At 52.4% G+C, this 26,568-nt stretch overlaps 1 protein-coding gene across 7 annotated transcripts in view; it reads right to left on the bottom strand.

Moving 5' to 3' along the window:
- Positions 1–3,220: 3,220 nt before the first annotated feature.
- The window catches only part of Cacna1i (calcium voltage-gated channel subunit alpha1 I), a 114,589-nt gene continuing 91,241 nt past the window's right edge, over positions 3,221–26,568 (bottom strand). For 2 of the 7 annotated variants that reach the window (XM_041671728.1, XM_041671727.1), the window contains exons 24-37: positions 26,166–26,255; positions 23,868–24,060; positions 23,057–23,208; positions 21,741–21,850; positions 21,013–21,146; positions 19,802–19,872; positions 11,496–11,574; positions 10,852–10,973; positions 9,811–10,179; positions 9,430–9,576; positions 8,389–8,592; positions 7,572–7,740; positions 5,778–5,971; positions 3,221–4,650 (exon numbers count right to left, since the gene is read on the bottom strand). In XM_041671728.1, coding sequence (XP_041527662.1) covers positions 4,003–4,650; positions 5,778–5,971; positions 7,572–7,740; positions 8,389–8,592; positions 9,430–9,576; positions 9,811–10,179; positions 10,852–10,973; positions 11,496–11,574; positions 19,802–19,872; positions 21,013–21,146; positions 21,741–21,850; positions 23,057–23,208; positions 23,868–24,060; positions 26,166–26,255 — 2,682 coding nt within the window. In that variant the 3' untranslated portion in view covers positions 3,221–4,002. Of the gene's footprint in view, positions 4,651–5,777; positions 5,972–7,571; positions 7,741–8,388; positions 8,593–9,429; positions 9,577–9,810; positions 10,180–10,851; positions 10,974–11,495; positions 11,575–19,801; positions 19,873–21,012; positions 21,147–21,740; positions 21,851–23,056; positions 23,209–23,867; positions 24,061–26,165; positions 26,256–26,568 lie in introns of those variants that run through there. The other 5 variants (XM_041671729.1, XM_041671731.1, XM_041671730.1 and 2 more) reach the window with 5 other exon arrangements.

The following is a 26,568-nucleotide window of genomic DNA, read 5'->3' as shown; positions in this document are numbered from 1 at the left end:
ATTTTCACCTGTTGGCCAATGACTGCAGTGTATTTAAGCCTACATGGTGCTAATAAAGAGGGGCTTTGGTACCAGTGTTAAAAGGTCTGTGTTCTCAACCTCCAGCCCCTTGCCCAAAGCTCGCGAACTGGGGTCTAGCGCATAGAGCGCAGACAGGGGGTAGGGGGAGGGACGGACGCAGTGCGCAGCAGTGAGCCACATGACTTGCATGCTGGGAACTGAACCGCAGACTTCTGCAAGAGCAGTGTTGTGGTCCAAGTAAGAATGACGCCCATAGGCTCATGTATTTGAATGCCTGATCATCAGGGAGATGCCTGAGAATGATTAGGGGCTGTGGTCTTATGGGAGGAAGTGTGTCACTGGGGGTGGGCTTTGGGGTTTCAAAAGCCCCAAACCAGGCCCAGGGTCACTCTCTTTTCCTGCTGCCTGAATATCCAGATGTAGAGCTCTCAGCTCCTTTTCCAGCACCATGTCTGCCTGCATGCTGCCAGGCTACCCACCATGAAAACAATGAGCTAACCCTCTGAACTGTAAGCCAGCCCTAGCTAAACCTTCTCCTTTGTAAGAGTTGCCATGGTCACAGCAATAGGACAGGGACCAAGACAAGCAGCAGGCACTCCTTCCCTCTGAGCCGTCGCTCCAGCCCCCATCTTTTGCTTCTAAGCCCGTTTGAGTTGGGTTTTTGTGCTTTGTAGCCATGAGCCCTTGTAGTACCAGTTCTATGAATTCAGGCTGTAGTGTCGAGGGTAAGCAGCTTGACCTCTCCCCGCCTCATTCCCAGCCCTGAAGCTCCACCCAGACCCTGAATACAAGGGGATCCTTCCACGGGGTCTCTGAATTCCCCCAAAACCCAGACCCCACAGCTGCAGGATGAAGACATTATCACGCTTCCCTTGGTGGGGTCGGGGAGGCGGAGGACCAGCATGATCCCAACCCTGCAGGGAAGGAAGAGTAGAGACATGGAGAAAGTCCTCAGTAAGTTTCTGGGGTTTTATTCAAAACAACGCTGGCTGGCGGTACGGCTTGGTTTCTCTATGCCCGGGCCATCTGGGCCAGCAGGGACCAGCGCCTTCAGCAACTAAGAGGGAAGTTCATTCACACTGTAGAAACTGTACAGTGACCGGAAGTTAGAGTCAGAGCAGCAGAGCTGGGCTGGGGGCTTGCAGGACGAGGTGGCCTCTGCCTCCCCTCAGGCCCCAACTCTACTAGGGACACTGATTATTGCACAACGACAAAAAGAAAAAGGAAAGAAGAGTATGTGTGTCTGGGTTAAACAGCAGCTTCTAAGACCCCAAGCCCTTACACAGAGTAGCAAAAGGGGCTGGAGGTGACCCTGGGAGCTGTGAGCTCTAGGAGAAATATTGGGGACAAGCAGATGGGTGAGTACTGCTCACGGTTCATCCTCCTCAGAGGGACTACCTGGACCAGAGCAGGAGATAGCAAGAAGGCAGGGCAGGCTCCGTCTGGCTCCAGATCCTTCTCTACAGATGCTGTGTGCCCTCCACCCCCGCACCACACAGCCTGGCGAATTGACAGCTTCCGGGCACTGGCACCTGCGTTCCCATTCTCCTCACATCCAGGCCCATGTGGATTGGGAGAGTTTGTGCTTTGGTGATGGACAGGGTTAGCCTGAGGCCGCAGTCTCGAGCCACAGTGTTGAAGAAGGGGCGCCCGCCCAATCCTTGCCCATTACAACCCATCTTGCCAGCAGCTCACACCTTTCCTGGCCCCTGACTCCCCACTCACAGACACAAGGCCAGATACCTGGGATTGGTCCTAGGAAAAACCCACCCCAGGTAGTGTCTGTGCTTCTGGGCTCAGCAAATCATTCTCTCTAGATGCCCTGCCGTACCTAGCTAGCTACAGCCCTTGCTTAAACATTGTCATTTCCCTAAAACAGCCTTCAACACATCTGCCTGCTCTGGGGTCACACAGTTCAGCGTGAAGGTATAGATGCCTGAACATCTGCACCCAGCCTCAGAGGCACGGCAGGGAGAAAGCTGGCTGTGAAGAGCCGCATAAGCACACACACACAGAGGCAGCCTGAAGATGGAGCTAGATGATTGACATTGTACCCAGAAAGCAGAAGGTGGAAGATGCTATCAAACACCACCATTGTAAAGCCTGAAGACCATGGGCCTGACCCAGCCCTCTCTAACCAAGTCAACTCCACACTGGGCTCCTGGAGTCACCTTCCCTTCAACCACGGCTGTGTGTGCACAGTCCAAGTGTTCGGGCTAGTGCCCTTCACAGGTGACCCGGGATCTTTGCTGCACTCACCCAGAGCCTCAGTTTACCCATGTGTAAAGTGAGTTTAACAACCACTTTCCTCCTCCTCGCCTCTAAGCACTTGGCAGGCAGTACCCCTCAACAATCCTCTCCTCTTCGCTTCCTCACAGCGCCCTGATCCCAGGGTCCCTGTGCCAGATGGGGACACCCCAGAGCCTACAAACACAGCTGCTGCTCACTAGCCTGGCTAGAAGCCCACTTCTGTGAAGTCAGAATCTGGGAGCAGGGACAAGAGATGCACATGCTCTTAGCAGTACCCACGGCAACCCTCAGTGATGTGGCTGAGCACCCCACATCACCACCCTTGTCAGTAGGCCACCCACAGCAGCGGGCCCCGCCCTTCTTCAGGCTGATTGTAAACCCACCCACTTAAGAGCTGAGCCTGTGAAAGTCAAGGGCTCAATACAGAGTAAGTTTTTTAAAATAAATGGGTAACCATTCCAATAAAAAAAAAAAAAAAAAAAAAAACCTACCCATCCTGAACTCCTCCGGAAAGCGCTACCACAGGAGACCCGACGTGCAGTTTGAAACAGTGAGACATACCCAAGGGTAAGCAGGAGTTGGAGGATGTGAATGTCCGGGTAACTCGGTGGAGCTAAGGGTGCTGGGGTGGGGAAAGGCTGGAGCCAGGCTTTAGGCAGGTGCTCAGAGACCCCTTTAGATTTGTAGCTACCCTAAACACTCCTGGGGCAGGGGTGGGGTTGATTAGGGTGGGTGACCATAATCCCCAGGAACTGCTGCAATTTGAGGCCTTCATGGAGGACAAAAAATAGAAAGTTCTCGTGTAACTGACAACCCAAGCTCGGGGAATCTGTGTGGACCAAGCCGGTCCGAGGACCCCTTCACCTGTCCTCTCTCTTGTATGAATTATTCCTGTTTGCTGCCTTCCTGAGGGGCTGATCCCCCCCCCCCCCCCCCCCCCCGCCGCCAAGTACTCACAGAGGTCAAAACTTGACCCAAATCCTGAGCCCCCTGCCCAGCTTCAGAAATGCCCGGTTCCCCAACCCTGCTCTAAGAAATAAGACTAAAATCCCACCCCACCCCCAGTTTTTCTAAAGAGAACATCTAACTGGCTAACTAAGAAAGTCTGTGTGTCAAGAGTGTCTACAAAAGACTTCACAACAATACGACAGTCAGAGGGACAAGACTGACAACCCCGACATGTGGGTAGAGGCTGGGGATCTTAGCAGCGTCTCCTCTTTAAAAGGGAAAAAAAGTGCACCCTGAATTGCTTCTCTTCTGTCTCCTGGGCCCTGAACGTCCTCCCAAGCTGCTCTCAACTGAGGGAGATACCCGAAACTACAGCCACCGAAGCCACAGCAGGAGCATCTGTGCTGTGCAGGCCTGTGTCCTAATCAACAGACGAGACCACCGTCTGGGCCCTGGCCTGCACCCTCAACTTTAGCACTTTCTGGAATTCATAAGCTCTCCGTAAAAAAAATAAATAAATATATGTCTGTCTCTATATATATATATGTATATATCTGCATATACACTGGAAGGGCCACGGATGGGGCCGCACATCTGAGCCTCAGCTAACCCAGACCCTCCTCAGTCGCCTGCCCAGTGGCCCGGCGCTGGCTGGCCCCTATGCCACTCCCAGGTGTGGACAAAGTATTGCTGTCTGCTCCCTGGCTCCTGAGGTAAAAGAAGGCAAGATGGGGCAGGCGGGCGGACAGCAGCTGGCAGGTCCCCCGCAGCCCCTGCGGCCCCTCATCTTTTCCTCTTGCTTGCAGCATCGGTTGACTCCAGCTCCCCAGGAGGTGGCTGTGGCTCAGGTGCTGAGGAACCCAAGCCTGAGGCCAGCGGGGCCTGACCTGGTGGGTCCTTGCTGCGGTCTGCAGCCCATGATGGGCTCCTGGCCAGGCCGCGGGCTGAGACTGTGGTGCCAGGACGGCCAGGTCCAGCAGCGAGGCTGCTGGTACTGCTGAACTTCCTGGCGGGGGTGAGGCCCGGGGGTGGCAGCGTGGGTGGTGGACAGAAGAGAGACGTGAGCGATAGGCTGCTGAGGGTCTCGGAGTGCTCACTGCCTGCACCCCCACCGCTTGCACCCCCGCGGCCCTCCTCATCAGAGGGGTCCATGGAGTCGTGGTGGGTGCACCCAGGACTGGTGGAGCCCCCGCTGCTGTGGCTGCGCTGATGGGCTCTCAACCCACGCAGACTAAACAAGCCACGGCCCCTTAGGCTGAGGCGGCGCCGGGTGGCCGGTGACAGGCCAGCACATGGCCCTGGCACCTGGACCGGCGGTCCCAGAGCATGCCGGGGACTGTCACTCAGTGTCAGACTGTCCTCCAATGTGGTCTGCAGGCTGCCCGCTGAGCTGCTAGGGCTGGCATCCAGTGATGTGTCACTCACAGTAGCCTGCAAGGAGGTAAGAAGGGATGAGGCTCCCTGAATCATCTTCTCCTGGTCCTTAGTGGACAGTCTGATGATGGGGACCCAGGATGCTTCCCTTCTCAACATATCCAGGATCCCACAGCATCCCTTCTGCTGTGTCACCAGTCCCTGGGACCTCTCGGCAGTTACAGCGAATGTCAAACAGGCTCTCTGTCCCCTCGGGGCAGCCTGGGCCATCTTTCCTAGTCCCAGTGTCTAATGACAAGACCTTCCCTGGTATAGTTCCCAGCTGACTCGCAGCCACCCACATCTCCAGCATCACTTCCGCCACCTGTCCCTTCTTCACAAGCCCTTCTACCAGCTCCCCCATGGCCCTGCTCCATCCTCTCTCCTAGGTAAGCCTCCAGCCTTTGCTCACTCTCCCAGCCACCCCTCACCTCCCCACAGATTATACTCCCAGCATTCATTTGCTTTGACACCTCTCCTTCTGCAACACACACACACACACACACACACTTTAAACCCCGAACTGCTTGGGAGGCAAGAAGTCGGTCCATTGCCTGCTGCAGAGCACAGCCTGGTAAAACTGGAGATTAACTGTGTCTTACTAAGCGATTATTAGGAAGCCTGCAGGCCAACCTCTACTGTTGTATGGGCCCACACATGGCCCACCAAATGTGCTGGTGGATTGTTGTTTCGTGCTCCAAAGGCCCTCTGTGCCCAGCTGGCATGTGGGCTGTGGCTCCAACCATCTGATACAGACGACCATACAGCCAAGACTTCCCACTTCCCAACCTGCCCGTCTGCAGTCAAGCAATTTACAGTCTACAAGCAGTCTAGCAATGATACCCCTACCACCCACCAAGAGCACTCAAGGCATGGTCCCTGACCCCAGTACTGTGTCACCCCACAAAGCCTCCTCAATGCTTTTCTTTCCCTCATCTCGAGCTAGGACCCCTGTTTCAGTCATCTCGACAACCTTGGGGATCCTCAGGAGCTGGTCTTACTCATACGCATCTTTGGTGTCACCTCTCAAGTCTCAGAGGTTCCCCAACTTTCCCAGACTCAGCTGTCGTGGCTTTTTTCTGTTCTTTTCCTTCCCCTCCCCACGTATCACCCGTGGCTCTTCAGAGTCCAGGAGGTGCTTGTACCTGACGCAAGAGGGTGCAATTGACACTCGGAGACCTCAGGGATGCCCAGGAGCCCTGAAGGGCGATCTTGGGCAGGGTCCCTGCACTCATGCCCGGTTCCTGTCCCTTCTGGCTGGCAGACACAGCAGGGTGGAAGAACTCAGCAGGCATCTGCAGGAGAGGGCTGGAGGCATCTGGGGAGAAGGGACTCGGTGCTGCAGGGAAGGGAGAGGAGGTGCTAGGAACGACCCAGGAGGCAGGCACAGAGCACCAGCTCTCACGTGAGCATCTCAACAACGGCTGTGAGAAGACTCTGGGCAAGTCTCCAACTCAAAGCCTCGGTTTCACTCTGAGCATGTCTGTGAAGAAGTGTCTAGATTGGGTTGAGGCGACAAGACCCACCCTCACTGCGGGTGGTGCCATCCCACAGGCTGGGGTCCTGGGATGAACGCCAGGGAGAAAGTGAGCTGAGCACCAGCATCCATCTCTCGCTCTGCTTCCTGCCTGTGGAAGCCATGTGACCTGCTGCCTGTTCCTGCTGTCATGCCTTCCCCGCCATGATGGACTGGACCCTTGAACTATGGGCCAAAATAAGCACTTCCTTAAGTTGATTTCACCAGGCACCTGGTCACAGCAGTGAGAACAGACACAAGAGGAGGGACGTGGGGAATATCAGCAGGTATGGAACACCTGGCCCAGCACCATGCACATAGTAGGTATTCAATCACTAAAACTCATTATCCTTTGGGCCCTGACAACTCCACATGGCTAAGTCAGGCCTGGGGCCTCCTCCTGGACAATGCAGGGTCGAGTCTCAGGTCTATGCCAGGCCCTGTGCTGATGGTATAGAAGCTGCTGGGTGGGCCTGGTCTGCTCCACTGTGGATAGAAAGGGACAAGGCCAGGTTGGAAGAGCCTGAGGCAGGCCAGACGTTTGTATGCCAGTGCCAGCACCTCTGCCTACGGTCCCCTTTGAACCTCACAAAATGAAGGAAGAATGCGGGGTTCAGAATATGTGACTAGTTACCAGGCAGCCGTATAGGCTGTGTCCTGGTAGGTTGCCGACTTACTGAAGGAATGCTCATTCCTTAAACAGCTAATTGAACACTCCATCAGAACAAGCCTGGGGGCAGACCCAGGGCTCAGGTTTTGAGATCAGGAAATTTGGGGTCCTGGCACCCCAGCCATCATGCCCAGTAGAAGTCACTGGCTTTACAGAGGGTCCATGGAAAAGCCGGTCACCCAGACATCCCAGAAGACATCTTGGGGTGAGTTTGGGGTCTGAGGGGTCACTCTTGTGTTAGACTGTCTCCCTTTCCCCCCACCCAACCAGTGATGCCACCCAGATTCTTGTCATCTTCCAAGAGGGAGCACAAGTGACAGGCAAGCCAGCTCAGTCCCTTGCTATATCCCAAGACACAAACCAGCTATGAAAGGAGGTTTGGGGTAGAGTTCTTTATCAAAGGGCCATTGAAAACACCAGTCTTCCGGTCACTGTGTCCCCCTCAGATTAATCTCTATTCCACCTCAATAATCTGTAAGCCTTCCTTCTGCTTGATAATAAAAGCTGTGGGCGGCAACCTGGCTCCCTTTTCATCACTGAACACAGGAAGCTCAGCGTGTCGCTTCCTTAAGGCCAGGCTTCAGCTAGCATTCGCTCATCGACTGCTGCTTTACTACCAGTGTAGCAGGCCTGAGTCTCTAATTCTCAGAACCCCACTTGCTTCTTTATGGTGGGGGGAACCTCCACCGCCTCCCTCATGCAGCAGATGCTTAGGATCAGGGTGTGGGGAGCTGGCAAGGCTGAAACCCTCACCTTGGCTGCTCTCGTGTTTGAGCCAGGACTGGACGGGATTGAACGGGATGGCCTCCATCTCGCACTGCAGGCTCTCTGGGCCTGCAGACACTGGCGCACTGGCAAAGGGGAAAAAGCATTCATCCAGATCTCCTGCCTGCAAGGGCTCCTCCGGAGGCTCTAGCTCACCCTGCAGGCAAGGGAGGTAGGTGGTATTGAGGGAGACAGAGGCAGGGTTCCTGCATAGCTATCCCCATCCCTACCTCGGAAGCCCTTCCTCTCGCCTTCTCCACCTGACCAGCAGTCACCACCTTCCAGTCCTCAAGTGAGTGAAAGGTCCTGACCTCTAGGAAGCCCTCTTGGATGCTCCTGGGCAGCTGTGGTTCCCCTGGCTCCTCCCTTCCTGACTCTAATAGCCTTGAGACAGCACAGGCTCTTCTTCACGCCTATAACCAAATGCTAACTCAATGTAGTGGTCGCTCGGGCTGAAGACATCAGAGTAGAACATTACGTGAACCCCTGCCTTTGCCAGAACTCAGTTTCCACATTCATACTTAGGGAGAGGAGTTCATCTTTGGCTGCTGCCCGGGGTCTTGTACATGGAGCAGAGGGTTGTAGCGTCTCTTTGCTGACTTTCTCAGCTTTGCAAGTTCCTTGAGAGCCACCCAGTGTCCACTCTGAGGCGGATGGGCTCACGCTATCTCAACCTGCAACTTGCTTCTGTGTCTGACAGAAGATGTGGCCTCAGTTACCTAGACTGTGTCCACCTGAGCCCAACCTGGCTGGATAAGCTGGCATCGCACATGGAGGAAAATGTGAGGAACTCCTGGCCACTTACCTTACTCTCCTTAGGGCCCTGTGGGCAGGCTGTGGGGTCCTCAAGACTCAGGTCATCCCCCAGCAGGATGGACGAGGACCTGTCTGAGTTCAGGGAGAAGGCCTCTGTCTCAGCCAGCTGCACCTGCAGGGGGAGGTGGTGGCCTCGGGTCACCCTGGGGCTGGGATGGGGCAGCCTGGGCCTGGAGCGCTGAGCAACAGGTCCCTGAAAGGACATGGGGCAGTGGTCAGAGTGGTTCGCAGGCCTGCTGGGCATGGATGGTGGGCACACTCTGTGTAGGATCCCAGCCTGGGGGACACATGATGGCACAGGGGCCACTCCCAATGGAAACCAGGTCTGAGTGGCCCACCTTGGTGTCTGAACACAAAAGAAGACACGGTACAGCGAGCTACGGAGCTCTGTTGTCCACTTGCCCCAGACCAAGAGTCCTTAGAGCTGGGCTGGGCGTGGCTTCTCTGAGGGCTGTGAGGGCTACTTGTACTGCATGTCCCTGCAAGACTTGCTAGACTGAGGAATCTGTTTCAGTCATGGGGCAGGAAAGTTGAGTAACCTCCATGTTCAGCTCCTGCCCAAGGCTCTTGGGGATGACCTCACAGCCACTGATCCTATAGAACAGCATGGGCTGAGCCCAGGAGCACCATGTGGAGGACGGGGTATATAGGAGGAGCTCTTGGGAATAGCCTGGGAGATGGCCCCTGAGCAGGGTGGGGATGAGCTGCCTCTGAGAGGAGGCCCAAGAGAAGTATTGAGACACTCAGGGGGACCACAGTCACTAGGGAAGAAGAGGCACCAGGGACCCTTTCGTGGGTCACAAAGGACAAAATGCCCCAGACGGGACACAAGGACGAGCAGCTTCTGAACACTTTTTATATCCAGGTGCTGAGGTGGGCTCTCTAGGCGACACCACAGGGCCACACTTCACAGACAAACCACTATGACCAGTGGGACCAGCATGTTGCTAGGGGCCTAGAGCCACAACGTCCCTCAACACCTCACTCCCAGGTGACTCCCGGGAGCCAGCTCCTCTGAGGCTGCCAGTACCTCTTGCTTGTCATGGTGACACTTGTCACAGCCAGCAGGTGAGGAGTAGTGGTGGAAGATGGAGCCAGACAGGTTGTCAATGATGGTCAGCTCCCCCTCCAAGGAGTCCTTGATGATTAAAGAGACGCTGTCCAGCCACAGGGTCTCCTAGGCGGACGGGGCAGGGTGGGGACAGGTGGGATTATCGGCTGGGTCCCTGGACTTTGGGGTGGGTATGGCAGAGCTGCCCTCCCGTTCTCTGTGCCCACAGCCTGGGATCGCCCTATCTTAGAGCTGAACACAGAGGGACCCCAAAAGATAGGGCACCTCCAAGCCCAGCTGCCCAGCTGGCCCCGTGGCGCCTGCCCTTTGAGCCCCATTCACCTCTCAGCCCTTGCCCACCTGTGCTGGAGAGTAGCAGTGCCGGCACAGGTGACCCTCGGAGTCACCCCCAATGCCCGGCCCTCCTGATCCACGACCGGGGGCTCCTGGTGAGTTAGTGGGCAGCCTCGGGCCAGGACAGGGACACGGGCCGGGACTGGGGCCAGGGCCCAGGCCATGGGCCATCTCCAGCTCAATTTCAGCATCCATCTCCGCGTCCTCCTGGGCCTCCTTGTTGCTATCATCCAGATGTTTCATGAGCACAGCTACCACCACGTTGATGAGCACGAACTGAGCCGTGAGCACAAAGCTCACGAAGTACAGCGGCGACACGAACTGCAGGCTGCTGAGGCAGCTGCGCTCATCATGGGTGCAGTCTCGCAGAGTGTCCTACCACAGGGATGCCACACGCAGGGTCAATGCCACCCACCACACCTGCCCTGCCACACACCCCACCTCCATGCACAGAGGACCCACAAGGCTACCAGAGCTCAGGCACACACACACACACACACGCCCGCATGCACGCACACACATACACGCACGCATGTCCACACACGCACACAAACACACACACGCATGCCCGCACGCACGCACACACATACACGCATGTATGCCCACACACGCACACATACACGCACACACGCACGCACGCACACCAAGGGGCCTAGATTAATCCCCCTCCAGAGTTCTAGCAGCCTTCATCGCCTTCATGCCCATAGTAGCCTGAGCTTCCCTTAGCTTCAGCCAAGTCCCTAGGGCCCTAGCCTGGCCCTCTTCATGCCCTACTGGGGCTGATCCCACCTCTTAGAGCCCCTAGCAAATCTGAGAAGAAGCATGGGGTTGCTCAGGCACCCATGGTGCCAGCCCAGGAAGGTCCTGCCTAACCTGAGCAGGACTCCATTTCTCTGGAGTCAGGGAGGTCCGGGACGTCTCTGGACCCTGACTTCCTATGTACTGTAGGATACTGGGCGTGCATACTGGGTATGTCTGGATCAGTCATACCACCATGCATCCGGAACTTGAAACTATCTGATTTCCCCCCAGCTGGCCCATGAATACCTTCATGATTCCATTCCAGTTATCGCCTGTGGAGACCTGGAAGAGTGTGAGGAAGGCCATGCCGAAGTTCTCGAAGGTAGCGTGCCGGCTCATGCCCTCACACGGGTTCTCATCGTTGCAGACTGAGAGGGAGAGGTGGTCAGCTTGTCCACCAACAGTACCCCAAGCCGCCAGCCCTCAACATCCTCTCAAAATATCCCCTGCAACCATGTGCATGTGGACTGTGCCCAGCCTATGGATGGGGCAACTGAGGCTCAAGGAAGTGGTGCGCTGGCTGGGGGCTCAGTCTTAGGAGCATGTGGCTTTTCTATCCAATAGCTCCTGAGAGAGGTGAGGTGAGGGTCAGCTCCTCAGGGAGCCCTGATTTCTGGAACTGACTTTATATGCAGGACTGAGTTAAGTTATTGGGGTAGCCCTGGTTCAGGACAGGCAGTGGCTGGGGGCAGAGGAAGGAGGTTCCCCAGAAGACCAGACAGCTTGAGTCCAGAACTCCACCACACAGGTCTGATGAACGCTCATGAGCCAGGCCTCAGCAAATACCCCATGCTAAGATCGGGTTTGATGAGAGTCCTGCTACTGAAGCATCTCCCCCACACAAGGGCCTTGGGTGGCAGGCTGAGGAGCCAGGCCTAGGCATCACTCACCCAGCTTCCCAAAGAGCTCCACTCCCAAGGCAGCATAGATGAAGAAGAGAAGCATGAAGAGGAGGCCCAGGTTGCCCACCTGTGGAGAGAGACGGCTGGACTGGGACCAGAGGCCTAGGGGGAGGCTTGCGGGGAGAACAGGGAGTGGTCTGGAGGAAGGCAGGGGTAGAGGTGAAGGACCTCAGATCAGGGTGACAGAGGCAGGGCCAGGCTCAGGGCAGCTGTCTTGTTATACCGGGCTGAGTATCCATGTCTGCTGTCTCCTTGTAACCTCCTGAAGGGCAAGACTAATGAATCATAGGTTACCGAACAAGAAGTGAATGTTTAAAGTCTGCCGTGAGAATATCACTTGTTCCAGAAACTTATGAGGGAGTAGGGATGACTCAGTGGGTAAAGTGTGCAAGCAAGGGGACCTGGCTGCAGTCAGCAGCCATGCAGAAGCTGGGCACAGCGGTATGCATCTGCCCGGCTGATGACAGAGACTGGCAGGAGACTCTGGGGTTCATGGACCAGGTATTCATGAGCTCCAGGCTCAGGAAGAGAGCCTGCCTTGAAAGAAAAAGAAGGAGGGAAAGAAGGAAGGAAGGAAGGAAGGAAGGAAGGGAGGGAGGGAAAGAAATAAAGAGAAGAAAAAAAGAAAGAAGAGGAAGAAAGGAAGGATGAGAAAAAAGAAAGAAAGCAAGGTAGGAAAATAACAGAAGATACTAGATGCTACACCCTCACACACATGTATACACACACATACACCATCCACCCACCCTCAAATGAATCTACATGTCATCTCAAGGGAAAATGAGACAGACTGAGAGCTGAAGGACCTGTTTAATCACATGGATCTCAAGTAATGGGTCAGAGATTCAAGTCCTTTGTTAGCCTGGGTAAAACTAGATGAAGTCAGACTTGCCTCCACAGGCCAGCACAAGGCTGGTCACTAAAAGGAATTAGGAGAGAAATCACACACAGCCGTGGTCCCAGGAGCCTCCTGCAAATGTAGCCACCCCTGTCCCGTGGCTCCTACAGGACAGAATGCCCCAGATTCCGAGCCTGGTTCAAACCCACGCATCAGTGGGAGACTGCCTTTACCTCACGCTACAGATGAGCCAAAAGGCATTGCTGCCCTACAAAGAAAATCCCTCCTGGTCCTCCAAAGGCTCCTGTAAATTGAGCCAGGCAATGGTTGAGGTAATCACTATAAAGTAAACCCCTGTGGATCACAGACCGCTCTAGAGGAGGCCTTCCTTCCCAGCCACTCCACAAGGAGCACACACTAATTAATAACATCCTTCTCATTAAGGACGCAAGCACTTAGTGGACACTGCAAGCCACAGTGTGTGGCCCTGACAGCCAAGGAAGACTCTGTCTCACCAAGACCAGCAGAGCTCATCTTCTGCCCTGCTCGGACTTGGCTGGCCGTGTTTCCTAACCAGGAGCGGGTCCTCATCATTCCCTTCAGTCCCCTACCTTCACCCTCAGGCCCTCGGGGTCTGAGAGCTCCAGCAGCCTCCTCATCTGCCTCCTTGCCTCCAGCCTTTCCTCCAGTCCTCTCACAGAGGCAGCTCTGCTTGAAGCCCCCTTGCCCAGATACTCCTATGGTCAGAGTCCACAGCACAATGCCCCCATGTGTTTTGTCTCAGAGCCGAAGACCTGCTATGGCATCCCCCGCCCACCCCCTTCCCAGGATGATCTCCCTGCTCCTTGATTCCAACCATGTGGAAATGGATGGCTGGGTCTCTATGCGCCATGTTCTGGTGCAGGGGAGATTCTTCGCCCCCTCATCCTCATCTCTCAAAGCCCAGTCCAGGTCGCCAGTTTGAGCAGAAATGATGCTCAAACTTTGGGATACCTGCAGAATTTGTAGCAGCAGTATCCTGGAGTATGGACTGAGGATAATCCACCAGGACTGGCCATCCACCCCCAATTATCATCCAGTTACTAAGTGCTACTGCCCAGTATCGATCAAACAGTACCCTGTGAACCAGGAAACCAAACGGGGTTGTTAAACTCAATGCCAGGCTAGAGAAAGCAGGGATCCTCATCCCCTGCCATTCCCCTTGGAACACTCCCCTGCTCTGGGTTCAAAACCAGGCACTAGGGACTACAGAACTATGAAGGATCCCAAAGAAAGATAAACAAAAGGGTGGATACAGGCTAACCCATGGTTCCTGACCCTACACCCTCCTGAGTGCCCCTGCCAACAGAAAAACAAGGATGTGTCGTTCTGGGCTTAAAAGATGCCTTCTTTTGCCTCATTTTGACACCTATAGGCCAATCCATTGTTGCCTTTGAATGAACTGATCCTGAGAGGGTTTTTACAGCCAATTACAGCCAATTGACCTGGACTAGGTTGTCCTGAAGGTTCAAAACTTCTCCCACACTCTTCAATCAGGCCTTAAGTGAAGACCTCCTGACTTTTTGGCAGAGGGTTCCAAAGAGCACCCTGTTATAGTATGTGGATGACCTCCTGATGGCCTCAGAAACAGAAAAGATGTAGGAAGGCCAGTAGGGGCCTGATAGAGACAATAAAGGTCCTAGGACAGTGGCTCTTAGCCAAGAAGGCCCAATTATGTGCGCCCACCCCAGGTCACCTCCTGGGGGTACAAGTTGGGAGGAGGCAAATGAGCACTTTCCCAGAGCCACATCTAGGTAATCCTACTATTCCCACACACACACACCTCAAACAAAGAAACAAGTGCAGGAATTTCTGAAAAGGTCAGGTACTGCCGCTTGTGGATACCCGAGATCTCGAAGGTACCTAAGCCACTGTATACCAGTACCGCGGTGGTGGCACCCAGTCACTACAATGGACTGATCCTGAATGAGGAGCTTCTGAGGCCTTGAAGACCCTCATTTCTGCACCAACCTCGCCCTCGTGGATGTCTCTAAGTCCTTCTATTTGTATGTGAATGAGGCCTAGGCACTTGGACCCTGGAAGAAGTCAGCAGCCTACCTATCCAAAAGACTGGATCCTGTTTCTGCCTGTTGGCCACTTTGTGGGCAGTTGTCTCTACAGCTGGGGTGGGTGTTAGTGAAAAGCCAACAAGCTGAACTTGGGCCAGGAACTGTTCCTAACCACCCTGTTCCTCTGCAGAAGTCTTGCTGAAGAGGAATCCCAAAAGGGTGGATTCCGATACCCCGATAATGCCCTATGAGTGGATTCTGATACTCCGATAATGCCCTATCAGGCAGTTCTGGACCAGCCCCATATGGGATTCTGTAAAAGACATCAGCCTTGCGAGCCTGTTGCCAGATGATAACCCAACAGAGCCCCTCCATGACTGCCTGGAAGTGACTGAGGAGATCCAATCTGCCACACCTGACCTACCAGATGTCCCACTGAGAGAAGCCGGAGAGGTAATGTACCCTGATGGAAGCTGTTTTGTTCAAGACAGAATCACGTATGCTGGGAGGCAGTTGTCACCTTGGACAGGATGGTGTGGGACCTCGGCACAAAGGGCTCAGCTTCTGGCATTAACTACACTGGGGGAAGGACAAAACCATCATTAATCACAGTCCTTGTCCATGGGACCCCTCGATCAAGAAAGGGGACTCCTCACCTTGACTGGAAAGGAAATAAAAAAAAACAAAAAACAAAAAAATCTTGGCTCTACTAGAAGCCATATGGCTGCCAAAACGAAGTGGCCATTGTCCACGTGACAGGCATCAAAAAGAGAATTCCCTAAAGGCCCAAGGGAACCAGTAGGGCCTCTCCAGATCTTGGTTACCCTGACAGAACCCACGTTTCTCAAGTGCCCAAACTATGCACAGGAAAAAACTAAGTGGTCAAGATGGGAGATATCAAATGGGAGGCAAATGCATGGTGGGTCTTGCCAGACAGGAGACCTGTACTCCCTGATGCTATCAGGAGACAAATGGTCACCAAACTCTACCAGGCAACCCACCTGGGGGCATCCAAAACTGTAGCCGGGGTCAGTAACTGCTAAGTTACTCGGGTCCGGATATAACATCCTTCCAGTAGACAATTTTGTCAAAGACCCTGTGTCCAGAAGCATTACTTAAACACAAATGAATCCCAAAGGAGGAAGGAAAGCCCAGAAGGAGTCCATGCCTGAGGAAGCAGGGAACCATGGAAAGCAGACTTTATAAAACCTACAATTCATGGGTATAAATATTTGCGAGTTTTCATAGACACCTTCTCTAGATGAGTAGAAAATTACCCTACCTGAACAGAGTTGTGATGGGGGAGTGTCATATATCAATCTGTTGATTTCATTGGTTAAGCAATAAAGAAACTGCTAGGCCCATTTGATAGGCCCACCCTTAGGTGGGTGGAGTAAACAGAACGGAAGGCTGGGAGAAAGAAGCTGAGTCAGGGAGTCGCCATGATTCTCCCACTCCAGGCAGATGAAGGTTAAGATCATTCCTGGTAAGCCAGCTCGTGGGCTACAGCAGATTATTAGAAATGGGCTAGTCCAGGTGCGAGAGCTAGCCTAGAAGAGGCTAGATAGAAATGGGCCAAGCGGTGTTTAAAAGAATACAGTTTCTGTGTAATTATTTCGGGTAAAGCTAGCCGTGGGGGCGGCCGGGTGCCGGGGACGCAGCCCGCCGCTCTTATTATTACAACAGAGTTGGCCCCAGTGGTCACCAAGAAACTCCCCCAAGAGTTGACTCAGATTCAGATTGCCCCTCTCCCTGGGGTCCAGGCCTTTATGGCCAAACTTTCCCAAAATCTACCAAAGGTCCTAAATGTTGATTGGAAACTACATTGTGTCTATAGGCCACAGAATTCAGGTCAGATAAAAATGGGACCTTGAAGGAAACTTTAACTAAATGTCCTTGAGACTGTCAAAAAAAAAAAAAAGCAAAAAAAAAAAAAAGCCAACCTCCTACCACTTGCCTTTCTAAAAGCCAAGTGCACCCCATATTGAGAATATCACCCCACTTGAAATTATGTTTAAGAAGCCTCCATGTCTCTTCCCTAAGCTAAGAGATGCTCATCAGGTAGGAATTTCTAACCACTCCCTCCTCAAGTCCTTCCAGGCCTTGCAACAAGCCCAGAGGACTATTCATCAGATGGTTCAAGAGGCCATGACCCTGTTCACATCTGAGCCTCCCAACAAGTGACAGCCTGTTGACCTTGTGTGGGTAAAGAGGATCCTGACCCAGAGCCTGGAGTCAACATGGAAAGGCCTGCACCCTGTGGTCCTCACTACTCCTACAGCAGTGAAGATTACCAGTGTTGTCCCATGACTTCACCAAACCCAGTTGAGACTACAGAGGACAAAGATGGATGGGCTGTCACCATGTTCTCCAACCCAGTAAAGATAAGACTGGCACGGGCCTTAAGACTAAGATTGTCCTATTTTGTCTTCTTTGTGTCCCTGTGGGAAATCCTCAAAATCCCCAAGAGCCAGGACCTTGCTTGAGAGAACTAAGAAAGAACAGAACTGGAGAGATGACAGCCAGTCGATATATACACTGAGATCAACCCACCTTCCGGGTGGGTTTCTGTAAAATAAGACATCCAGAGGCAACTAGGAGAACAGGCTGCAAAGAAGTATGCTCCTGGGGCTGTGGGTCCACTTTTGAGGAGATGGGGCTCCAATCTACCCAACTATGCCTGCTCTACTGACGGCCCCCCAAACTGCCAAGAGCCAGGCGAATGCCATTGTGCTCAGTGGGGTTGTGGACCCAAGTCCTCCTAAGGGCACACTGACCCTTTAATGGTCCTAAAAAGAAAATCATCATGGTCTGCCTGTAATTTCATGAGTCTTGGGCAATGCAGTCCCATATCCATAAAGATTAGGGCCTGGCAGAAAACTGAAGGTCATTATTGGGAAACTGGCAGAACCCGCAGACTCAGGTTGTATGTGAGGGGTCAAGACCCAGGCAGCAAATTTACTATCCAAAGAGAACCTCCACCTAGGGTCATCTGGCCCATGTGCCCCAAACTGGCCCATATTGGTACCCCTGGAATATGAGCTCCCTAAGGTGGCAAGCCCCAAAATTTCAATAGCCGCAGGAATTCCTTCAGTGATCATGGAGGGTAAAGGTCCAGGAAGCAGCAGAAGCCAGCCCCTCAGTGTTTGGGATGCTAGAGGGAGTGTATTGGTTCCCGAGCCATTCTCAACAGGACAGGTGATGCCTGCTGGCTACCTCTGCATCCCAAACCCCGTAGTATGGGATAGGAACTAGTCAAAAAGTATGCTCTACTTCCATTCCTGAAAACTGTAAATGGGACCAACCTAAGCTCATCCTGGGAGACCACCAAGAAAAGACTGCTCAATGGCATTAAGATGCTCCCTAGGTAACTCCTCCTTTGCAGATTCCTATAGCCATACACGGTAAGTTAACTCCAAGAACAGCAAGCAAGTGTATTTCTAGGCCCCAACCACTACTTGGCTTGCACGCATGAACAGCTTAACCAAGTGTGTATCTTCTGAACAGTTTGCACTGGAGGAGACCCTACTCCTTGAGTCCTTATGTGTGCCATTCCACAGGTATTCATCTGTGATGAAGAACTGAGCAGGGCTGACTTAAATCTAGACAGTGGGCTGCCCTGTGCGTGGCAAGCCACCCACATTTTCATTCCCCTATTGGTGGAGGAATGCAATCACAGGCTCCGCTGGAGCTGGAACTTCAGCCTCAATTGTAGGGAATAAAGACTTTAAGGAACTCAGCACTCAAGTGAGTGAGACCTAGACCATTTGGGAAATTCTGATCCCCATCTGGAAACTCAGGTGGATTCCTTAGCGGAGGTTGTACTCCAAAACAAGGAGGTCTCTACAGGACACCAGGAGAAAACTGCTGCTTCTGTGCCAACCAATCAGGGTGATTAGAGAGAGTTTAGCCATGGTCAGAAATAACACTGAAGAAAGAGAAAAAGACATCAAGGATCTGACAACTGGCATCAGTCCTCGTTCTTCTGGTCCCCTGGATAACCACTCCACTTAAGGCCATTGCTGGGCCAGCAATCCTGTCGTCCTTAGTCTGCACTGGAGGACCCTGCTTGCTCAACTGTCTACTCAACTATATAAATCAGAGAATAAATCCTGTTAAATTCTTAGCGCTAAGGGGACAGAGCAACCCCCTGCCCCAAGATGGCACCAGTTTGTCTCATGCCCATAGAACCAGTAGGGAATGTAACAGGCTTCCAGACCTTGGCACACTGAGACCATGTTATAGGCACCATCCTGACCTTAAACCCAGCACATAGGCCCCAGCACCTCCAACATGGGAGCAAAGTCCTAATCCATCAAAGACCCAATCCATAGCTCTAAGGAAGTCTCTAACTGCACAAATCTTGCTTTCTTTTTTCTTCTGAGCTACACTTCTTGCTAACTAAAGTGTGCCAACCAGAATGTACTTTATTTGCATAAAAATCCAAGAGCTGCCAGGTAGCAACTCTTTTAATCCCAGTTCTCAGGAAGCAGAGACAGGCGGATCTCTGTGAGTTTGAGGCCAGTCTGGTCTGCAAAGCAAGTTCCAGGACAGACAGGGCTGTTACACAGAAAAACCCTGTCTTGAAAACACAAAAACAAAAATACAAGAGCTTAGGGTTGCACGATTTGGGCGAGTTCCCCATGCATCGCTGGACAGCAATAAGGACTTTATATTTCCAGCATTAAGAGTGCCTGTGGTGGTCTCTGGTGGGCTTACCTGTGACACTGGGAAGCTCACACCAAACTCAAGAATGGTTCTCAAGACATAAAGTTCCCTATGTGCATCATAATGAGTGATGTGTACATTACGTGTGCAAGGGTCAGCTCAGCACAGGCACTCGGCACGAATGCACGCAGTGGGCGGGGACTATAGCTGCCCAAGCACCAGTACCGGGGAGAAGACAAATGCCCTGCTCTGTGAGCCAGATCCCAGCTCACCTTCCTCTGGACAGGGACACGGTCCTCTCACTCAGCCTGTGTGGGGACCTCACTGTCCATTAAATGACATCTTCCCATAAAGCCACTTTTCTAGGCCCAGATCCAAAGTTACCTTCCCTGATTTCCTAGGGAGTAACCTGTGTCTTCTCCCTCCTGGGAGCAGAACACAGGCCTCTTCCCATAAGACCCTGAGGTGTCTAGCTCCCCCACAAACCTAGGGGCTCCTAAAAAGTACTGAAGAGAGCCTCAGAGTCCTCATAAGGCTGGACATGGAGTAGATGCTGGTAACCATGTTATGAGTTCTCAAAGAGAAGCAGGAGAGGCTCAAATAACTTACCAGGGAGCAGACTCTGCCCTGGGTCTTGGCAGGACTGGAGAGGAGGAAAATCAAAGCCCGCATCCCTCCAAGCCCAGTCCCACACAAACCCTCAATCTTAGGGCAGGGTTCCAGGAGGGTGTGGCTCTTACCTGGGGCAGAGCCTGTACCACCGTGTCCAGTAGGGCCCGCATTCCTGTGGCCATCTTCAACAGCTTCAACACTGCGGGTGACATTCAGCCCTGACTGTTAGTTCAGGCTATGAGTGTGTACACGCGATTGTGTACATGCAAGTGTGTGAACTCGGGGAAGAGAAGGGACACAGGGCAGCATGTGACCAGGGCACCACACAGGTGCCTCTTGGGCACCACACAGGAATATGGCTGCAGGGTCTGGAGGGATGACCTAGTGGTTCAGAGCACTGGTTGCTCTTCCAGAGGTCCTGAGTTCAATTCCCAGCACCCACATGGTGGCTCACAGTTGTCTATAATGTAGTCCCATGGAATCCAATGCCCTCTTCTGGTGTGTAAATGTATATGTAGACAAAATACTCATTTACACAAAGTACACAGATAAATATTTTTTAGATAGTTTTTAAAAACTATTTTAAAATTTGTTTTAAAATATTTTTTAAAAGCTACAGCTACAGAGTGAGGGGTTTATGAACAAAACAGAACACAAAATGGGTACAGAGAAGTTCAAGACCACAACATGGACAGTAGAGTGAGGGGCACACAGGTGCGTGGATGGACGAGCCAGTAACTGCTATGTCAAAGATGGCTGACACAAGGGTCCACATCCCTTCCTGTCCCTTCAGGCTAAAAAGGACTTTGGTGTCACCCACAGCGTTTCTGCACATCTCTCTCTCTTTAGAACGTGAAGGCAATAGGCAGGAGGTGGGCAGAGGATCAAGAAGCACCCAGCCATCACTGTGGCAATAGGATTTCGAAAAAGTAGGGAAAATTTGGGGAGGAGAGAAGGGATTCTGAGGGAGAAAAAGAAGATTACAGGACACGTTGAGGGCTGTGCCCTGCTACGGTGCTGGAGAAGTGCCAGGTAGCACACGAACCTGGAACTGAGTCCTCGTGGTACATCCTGAGACTTGACCACACAGATTATGTTTACCACGAGGAAGCAGAGGTGCACACAAGCATGGGGGTGGGCGGCTCAGTGTGCAGGAGGCTGTGCACATATATGGGTGACATGGGGGCTCCTTTTGGATCCTGCTCTGCCCTACTCAGCAGAGAGCCCTTCTTGCTCACATGCTCTGTCTCTCACCCCACTCCTACATGCTCTCCCCTAGGCAATGGGGAGTCCCCTTCCTGACCCAGCTTGTCTCTGTCCTGTCCTGTCTCCTACTTACCCCGGGCGATGCGCAGAACACGCATGATACGGATGATGGTGGGGTTGATGGGCAGAGCTGCATTGATCTCAATCTCCTCCAGTGTAATGCCCATGACAGACAGTAGCACAATGGCCAGGTCCAGCTGGTTCCATCTGTACAGCCGGGCAGTGGGAATGGGGAGGAAAGCATAGTGGCTCAGGCACCGGTGAGTGCAGGGTCTTCTCCCAGCACTTCACACTCCTGTGGGGCCTACTACAATGTGTGAATACCCTTGCTTCTATCCATCCTCTGTAGTACCAATGAGTGTGCCTCCCCACACACACGTGCTTCTTTTCCTTCCTAAACAGGGAGTTGCTTGAGCTGAAGAAACATCTCTGTCCTTTTATAGGGAGGAGGCATGGACTCTAACTTCTAAGTCTAAATCCTAAAATATCTAAATATCCTCAACTGCCTTCAGGTAGCATTTGACCAGTCTGTTGAGCTCCCTGAGCCTCAGCTGCTTCCTCTGAAAAGTTAGTATGAGGCAGACCATTCTCTATCTTCAGGTTACAGAAGGCCCACAGGAGATGAACTGAGACAACCTGTATCCATCCAATGAGATTTAATTGCTTCCTGTCCAGAGATCTAGTCAGCAACTAGGAGTCCGTGACCATAAATAGCCAAATATTACTGGCTCCTTCCGGTTGTTTCAAAGATCTGAACTTCTTCCTGACCCTGCTTTGCCTTAATATGGCTCAGCCACTCACCGGTCCTTGAAGAAACGCCTTAGGCCAAATGCCACCAGCTTCAGCACAGCCTCCAGCACAAAGACAGTGGTAAACATGTAGTTGCAGTACTTGAGGGCTGTCTCCAGGGACTATGGGAAAAAGAGAAGCATGGTCCAGGATTATTATCTGCCCCAGCACTTTTCTACAACCAAAGAGTCTCTGTCTTTTAAGTGGAGAGTTTAGTCTATTTACATTTAATATAATCCTTTATTCCTTTTTATTTATTTATATTCCTATTCATCCCTTATGTCTTTATGTGTAATACTCATTTCACATTGTTATTTCATTATTTATGTTGGCCTGACCCAGTTGCTTCTCTTTGAAGACAGTATGGGATAGTGGCTAAGGATCCCCAAACCAGACTGCATAAATTTGAATACTGGCTTAGCACTTGTTCCTTATTTAATCTGTGACCTGGGAAAGTGCTTGACCTCTCTGGCACTTAGTTTCTTCAATTAAAAATTTAGAAAATAATCCCAGTTGCCTGTCAGAAAGCTCCTATGATGATTAAATGAGCTAGCAATTCAGTGCTGGGCACAGGACAAATGATTGGTCATTGTAAACTGAAATAATCCCATTTCTTCACATTAATTTGGAAATTCTATAATTACTGTTCACTCTGCCATGGTTCCCTTCCTTTTGACTTCATAACAGTCTTCTCTGTCCACTAAAATACGATGCTAATTCTTCACTTGGAGACTTGGCTCCACTTTTCCTGCCAACTCTGCCAAGAGGAGCCTTTTAGAAAGCTCCTTCCCCTTAAATTCTTCTCAGGAATGCTGTTTGACCCCAAGGATGCTTGCCATGGACCTGCCCCCAGAAAGTCAATCCCTAAACCCAGGATACGGGGGGGGGGGGGCGGGCAGTGGAGGACCCAGTAGACTTTGAACACAATCCAAGTTCCAATTCTATCTCTGCTATCTACTCTCTGAGGCTCAACCTCTTCATCTGGAAACCCCAGACAAAGGTTCTCCCAACGTTGACATTACTGTGAGGATTAAAACACACACCATGCCCTGCATAGTCCATATTAACACACCGTAACCACTTGTGCTCTAGGCCGCTCACCAATGCCACCTCCCCCGCACTCCTGGAAGGAATGGCCATTTTCTTTCAAACTTCTAATTCCACCAGCATCTCCTCCCCGCAAGTGCCTGGCATAAGCATATCATGGAGGGACATCATGGATGCCACAGTCAGCTGGCCCTCTACCCAACCCTGTCCCTGAGGTGAGATGCTGTTAAGGTTGGTTCTTACCATGAGACCTTAGACTAGATGGTGACCCCAAGACTCACTGTAGGCTGGTTGTAGTGCTCCAGAGACATGGTGACCACGTTGAGGCAGATGATGAAGGTGATGAAGATGTCCAGGTAGTGGCTGGTACACATGGAGTGGATGAGCAGCCTTGTGGGACAGTAGGTGGCATAGTAGGGCAGCCTCTGGGCCTCTGCAAGGAGTATGGGAGAGCGGCACAGACCATACAGGGTTGGACCACGCAGAGAGAGGAGCACAAAGGAGGGAGAAAGCAAGAGAGAAGCATGCTGGCTCATACCGGGTCCTAGATGAGAGTTAGTGTTCCTCTACCAGCCAGGGCACCCACCAAGAGGGAAACCAGGCGATACTGGGGTCAGGTAGCAGAGATGTTAGGACACACATTATTTCTAAATACCCAAAAGGCCCATGATAAAGACTCTAGGTCTGATAGGCAGAGACAAGGGTCCTCAGGCTGGCTATCCAGGGGTGGATGACTGTCCCCAAAACTATACACAATTTGTATGAGGGAGAACATAAGGGGAGGTGTGTTCTGAAAGTTCCCACTCAGTGGATGCCCACAGGAAAGGCCTCCTATGTCTCTGCCTGCACTGGACAACCTGGGGCTTCACTCAGGTAGACAACGGTGTCATTACTGATGGCCTCAGGACACCTGCACAAGTAGATGCCAGGGAAAGGGGCCAGGCCATGGACAGAAGATGGATTAAATCTTTTGTTCCCTTCCAGTTCCAAAGACTCAACAGGCCTCAATCAGGTGCCCGCTAGGACACCGCCCAGTAGGCACCGCAGCGAGTAGAGAGACCCTGCCCATCCCAGCATCCACCATCTGCTCACTACGGCGCTTCTTCTCTAGGCGCCTTAGCCGCTTCTCCTCGCGCCTCCGGGCCTCTTCGGCCTCCTGGTGCTGCCGGCACTTGTGGAAGTTCTCCACCACCACGCCCACGAACATGTTGAGCACAAAGAAGCTGACGATGAGCAGGAAGGAGATGAAGTACAGCAGCATCCAGGGGTTGTGGTTGGTCACAGGCTGCAGGGGAGGCAGAATGAGGACTGAGGAGGCTGATCTGCACAAGGCCACAGACGCGCTTGACTTCACCAAGCCTCGGTGTGACGGGGGAGCTAGGACAGCTTGCCTCCAAAGAGTAAGGTGAAAACAACACAGCATGGGAAATGTCTGCCTGGGCCTGATGTGAGTAAGGAGGACAGCAAATGGTCCCCCTTCCCTGCTCCTGTGCTTGCTTTCTGCATACATTGGTCTGCTGCCTTTACATTGACCTTCCACACATTCACCCATACAAGCATTCATCTACCATCTACCCAACTCATCTATCACCCACCCACCTACCTACTCACTCAACTATCCACCTACCCACTCACCTACCCATCCATTCATCCACCCACCCACCCACTCACTTACCCTTCCATTCATCCACCCACCCACTCACCTACCCACTCATCTACCCTTCCATTCATCCACCCACTCACCTACCCATCCATTCATCCACCCACCCACCCACTCACTTACCCTTCCATTCATCCACCCACCCACCCACCTACCCACTCACCTACCCATCCATTCATCCACCCACCCACTTACCTACCCTTCCATTCATCCACCCACTCACCTACCCATCCATTCATCCACCCACCCACCCACTCACTTACTCATCCATTCATCCACCCATTCACCTACCCATCCATTCATCCACCCACCCACCCACTCACTTACCCTTCCATTCATCCACCCACCCACCCACCTACCCACTCATCTACCCTTCCATTCATCCACCCACTCACCTACCCATCCATTCATCCACCCACCCACCCACTCACTTACCCTTCCATTCATCCACCCACCCACCCACCTACCCACTCATCTACCCTTCCATTCATCCACCCACTCACCTACCCATCCATTCATCCACCCACCCACTTACCTACCCTTCCATTCATCCACCCACTCACCTACCCATCCATTCATCCACCCACCCACCCACTCACTTACCCATCCACCCACCCACCCACTCACTTACCCATCCATTCATCCACCCACTCACCTACCCATCCATTCATCCACCCACCCACCCACCTACCCACTCACCTACCCTTCCATTCATCCACCCACCCACCTACCCACTCACTCAACTATCCATCTACCCACTCACCTTCCTATCAACTCATCTACCCACTCACTCATCTACCCATCTATCCACTCACCCATCCATATTCACCATATATCCTATCCATCATTACATTACCTACCCATCTACCCACTCATCCATTCATCCACTGATTATCTATCCAACCTATTTATATCTGCCCATCATCCCACCCCCTCATCCATCTGTCTACAAACACATTTCTCCATCCATAAACCCAATCTGCTATCCATCCACCTAGCCACTCATTCATCTTTTTGTTGTTGTTGGTTTGGTTTTTTGTTTGTTTGTTTGTTTTGCTTGTTTTGTTTTTCAAAAGTGGCTTTCTCTGTGTAGCTCTGGCTGTCCTGAAATTTGCCCTGTAGTCTAGGCTAGCCACAAACTCAGAGATCTGCCTGTATCTGCCTCCTGAGTGCTGGAATTAAAGATGTGTGCCACCACTGCCTAGGCCTCTATCTATCTATCTATCTATCTATCTGTCATCTACTTATCTATCTATTTATCATTCATCCATCCATCTATCCATCACCCACTCACAGACTCATCTATGCACCTATCCATCCATCTATTCATCTACCTTCCCACCACATCCATATCCAACTATCCACTCACCCATCCTCCCATCCACTCACCAGCCCACCCACTTATCCATCTATCCGTACATCTACCATCCATCCATCCACCAGCCTTCCATCCACTCAGCCTGCACTTATCCTCCCACTTATCCATAAACAAAGCAGAAAACTGAGCAGGAAGCAGCCAAGCTCAGAATGGTGAGTGGAGTCCATCACTAGGAAGAGGAGAGAGGCAGTCAAGGATAAAGGAACACTTACAGGTCTACTCATCACCACTGACCCTCCTCACCTCCTCTAGCTCCAGACCTAACCTGGTGGTTCTAGGAGACCAAGAGCCAGAGGTGACTTCAGGTCCCTTCCCCGCCATCCTCATCAGCTGTGGCCCAAGCCATGCCCACCTGCTGGTCCACGGCAACAGCATCCAATCCATTATACATGATGTTCACCCAGCCGTCCTTGGAGGCCAAGACAAAGAGGGACATCAGAGCCTGGAATACAAAGGAAGAGGTAGAGGTGACCGATGTGGATCCATCAGGCCTCTGCTGTTCTGCCTCTAGGAGACCAAAACCAAAGAGGTCTCCCTGAGTAGTCGAGCTGTGCCCTTGACGGATGAGGCCTCTGTGAGCACCTCCTGTGTGCCCGCTGTGCACCCGCGGCTGCTATTGTGGGGTTAGAAGGCGAACTGGAGCCAGAGTCCTGAGCCACCAACTCAGTTCTAGTAGAGTCCACGAACTCCCATACTCCGGCCCACAGCAAGAGCACAGGATCCCGTGAGGGAGCAGTGAGTCTTTAGATGGGACA

The sequence above is a fragment of the Microtus oregoni genome, unplaced genomic scaffold (genome assembly GCF_018167655.1).
Source record: "Microtus oregoni isolate MIOR12 unplaced genomic scaffold, Mior012 000022F_ref0000154, whole genome shotgun sequence".
NCBI classification, from domain to species: Eukaryota; Metazoa; Chordata; class Mammalia; order Rodentia; family Cricetidae; genus Microtus; species Microtus oregoni.
This window is presented reverse-complemented; position numbering and strand designations above follow the sequence as displayed.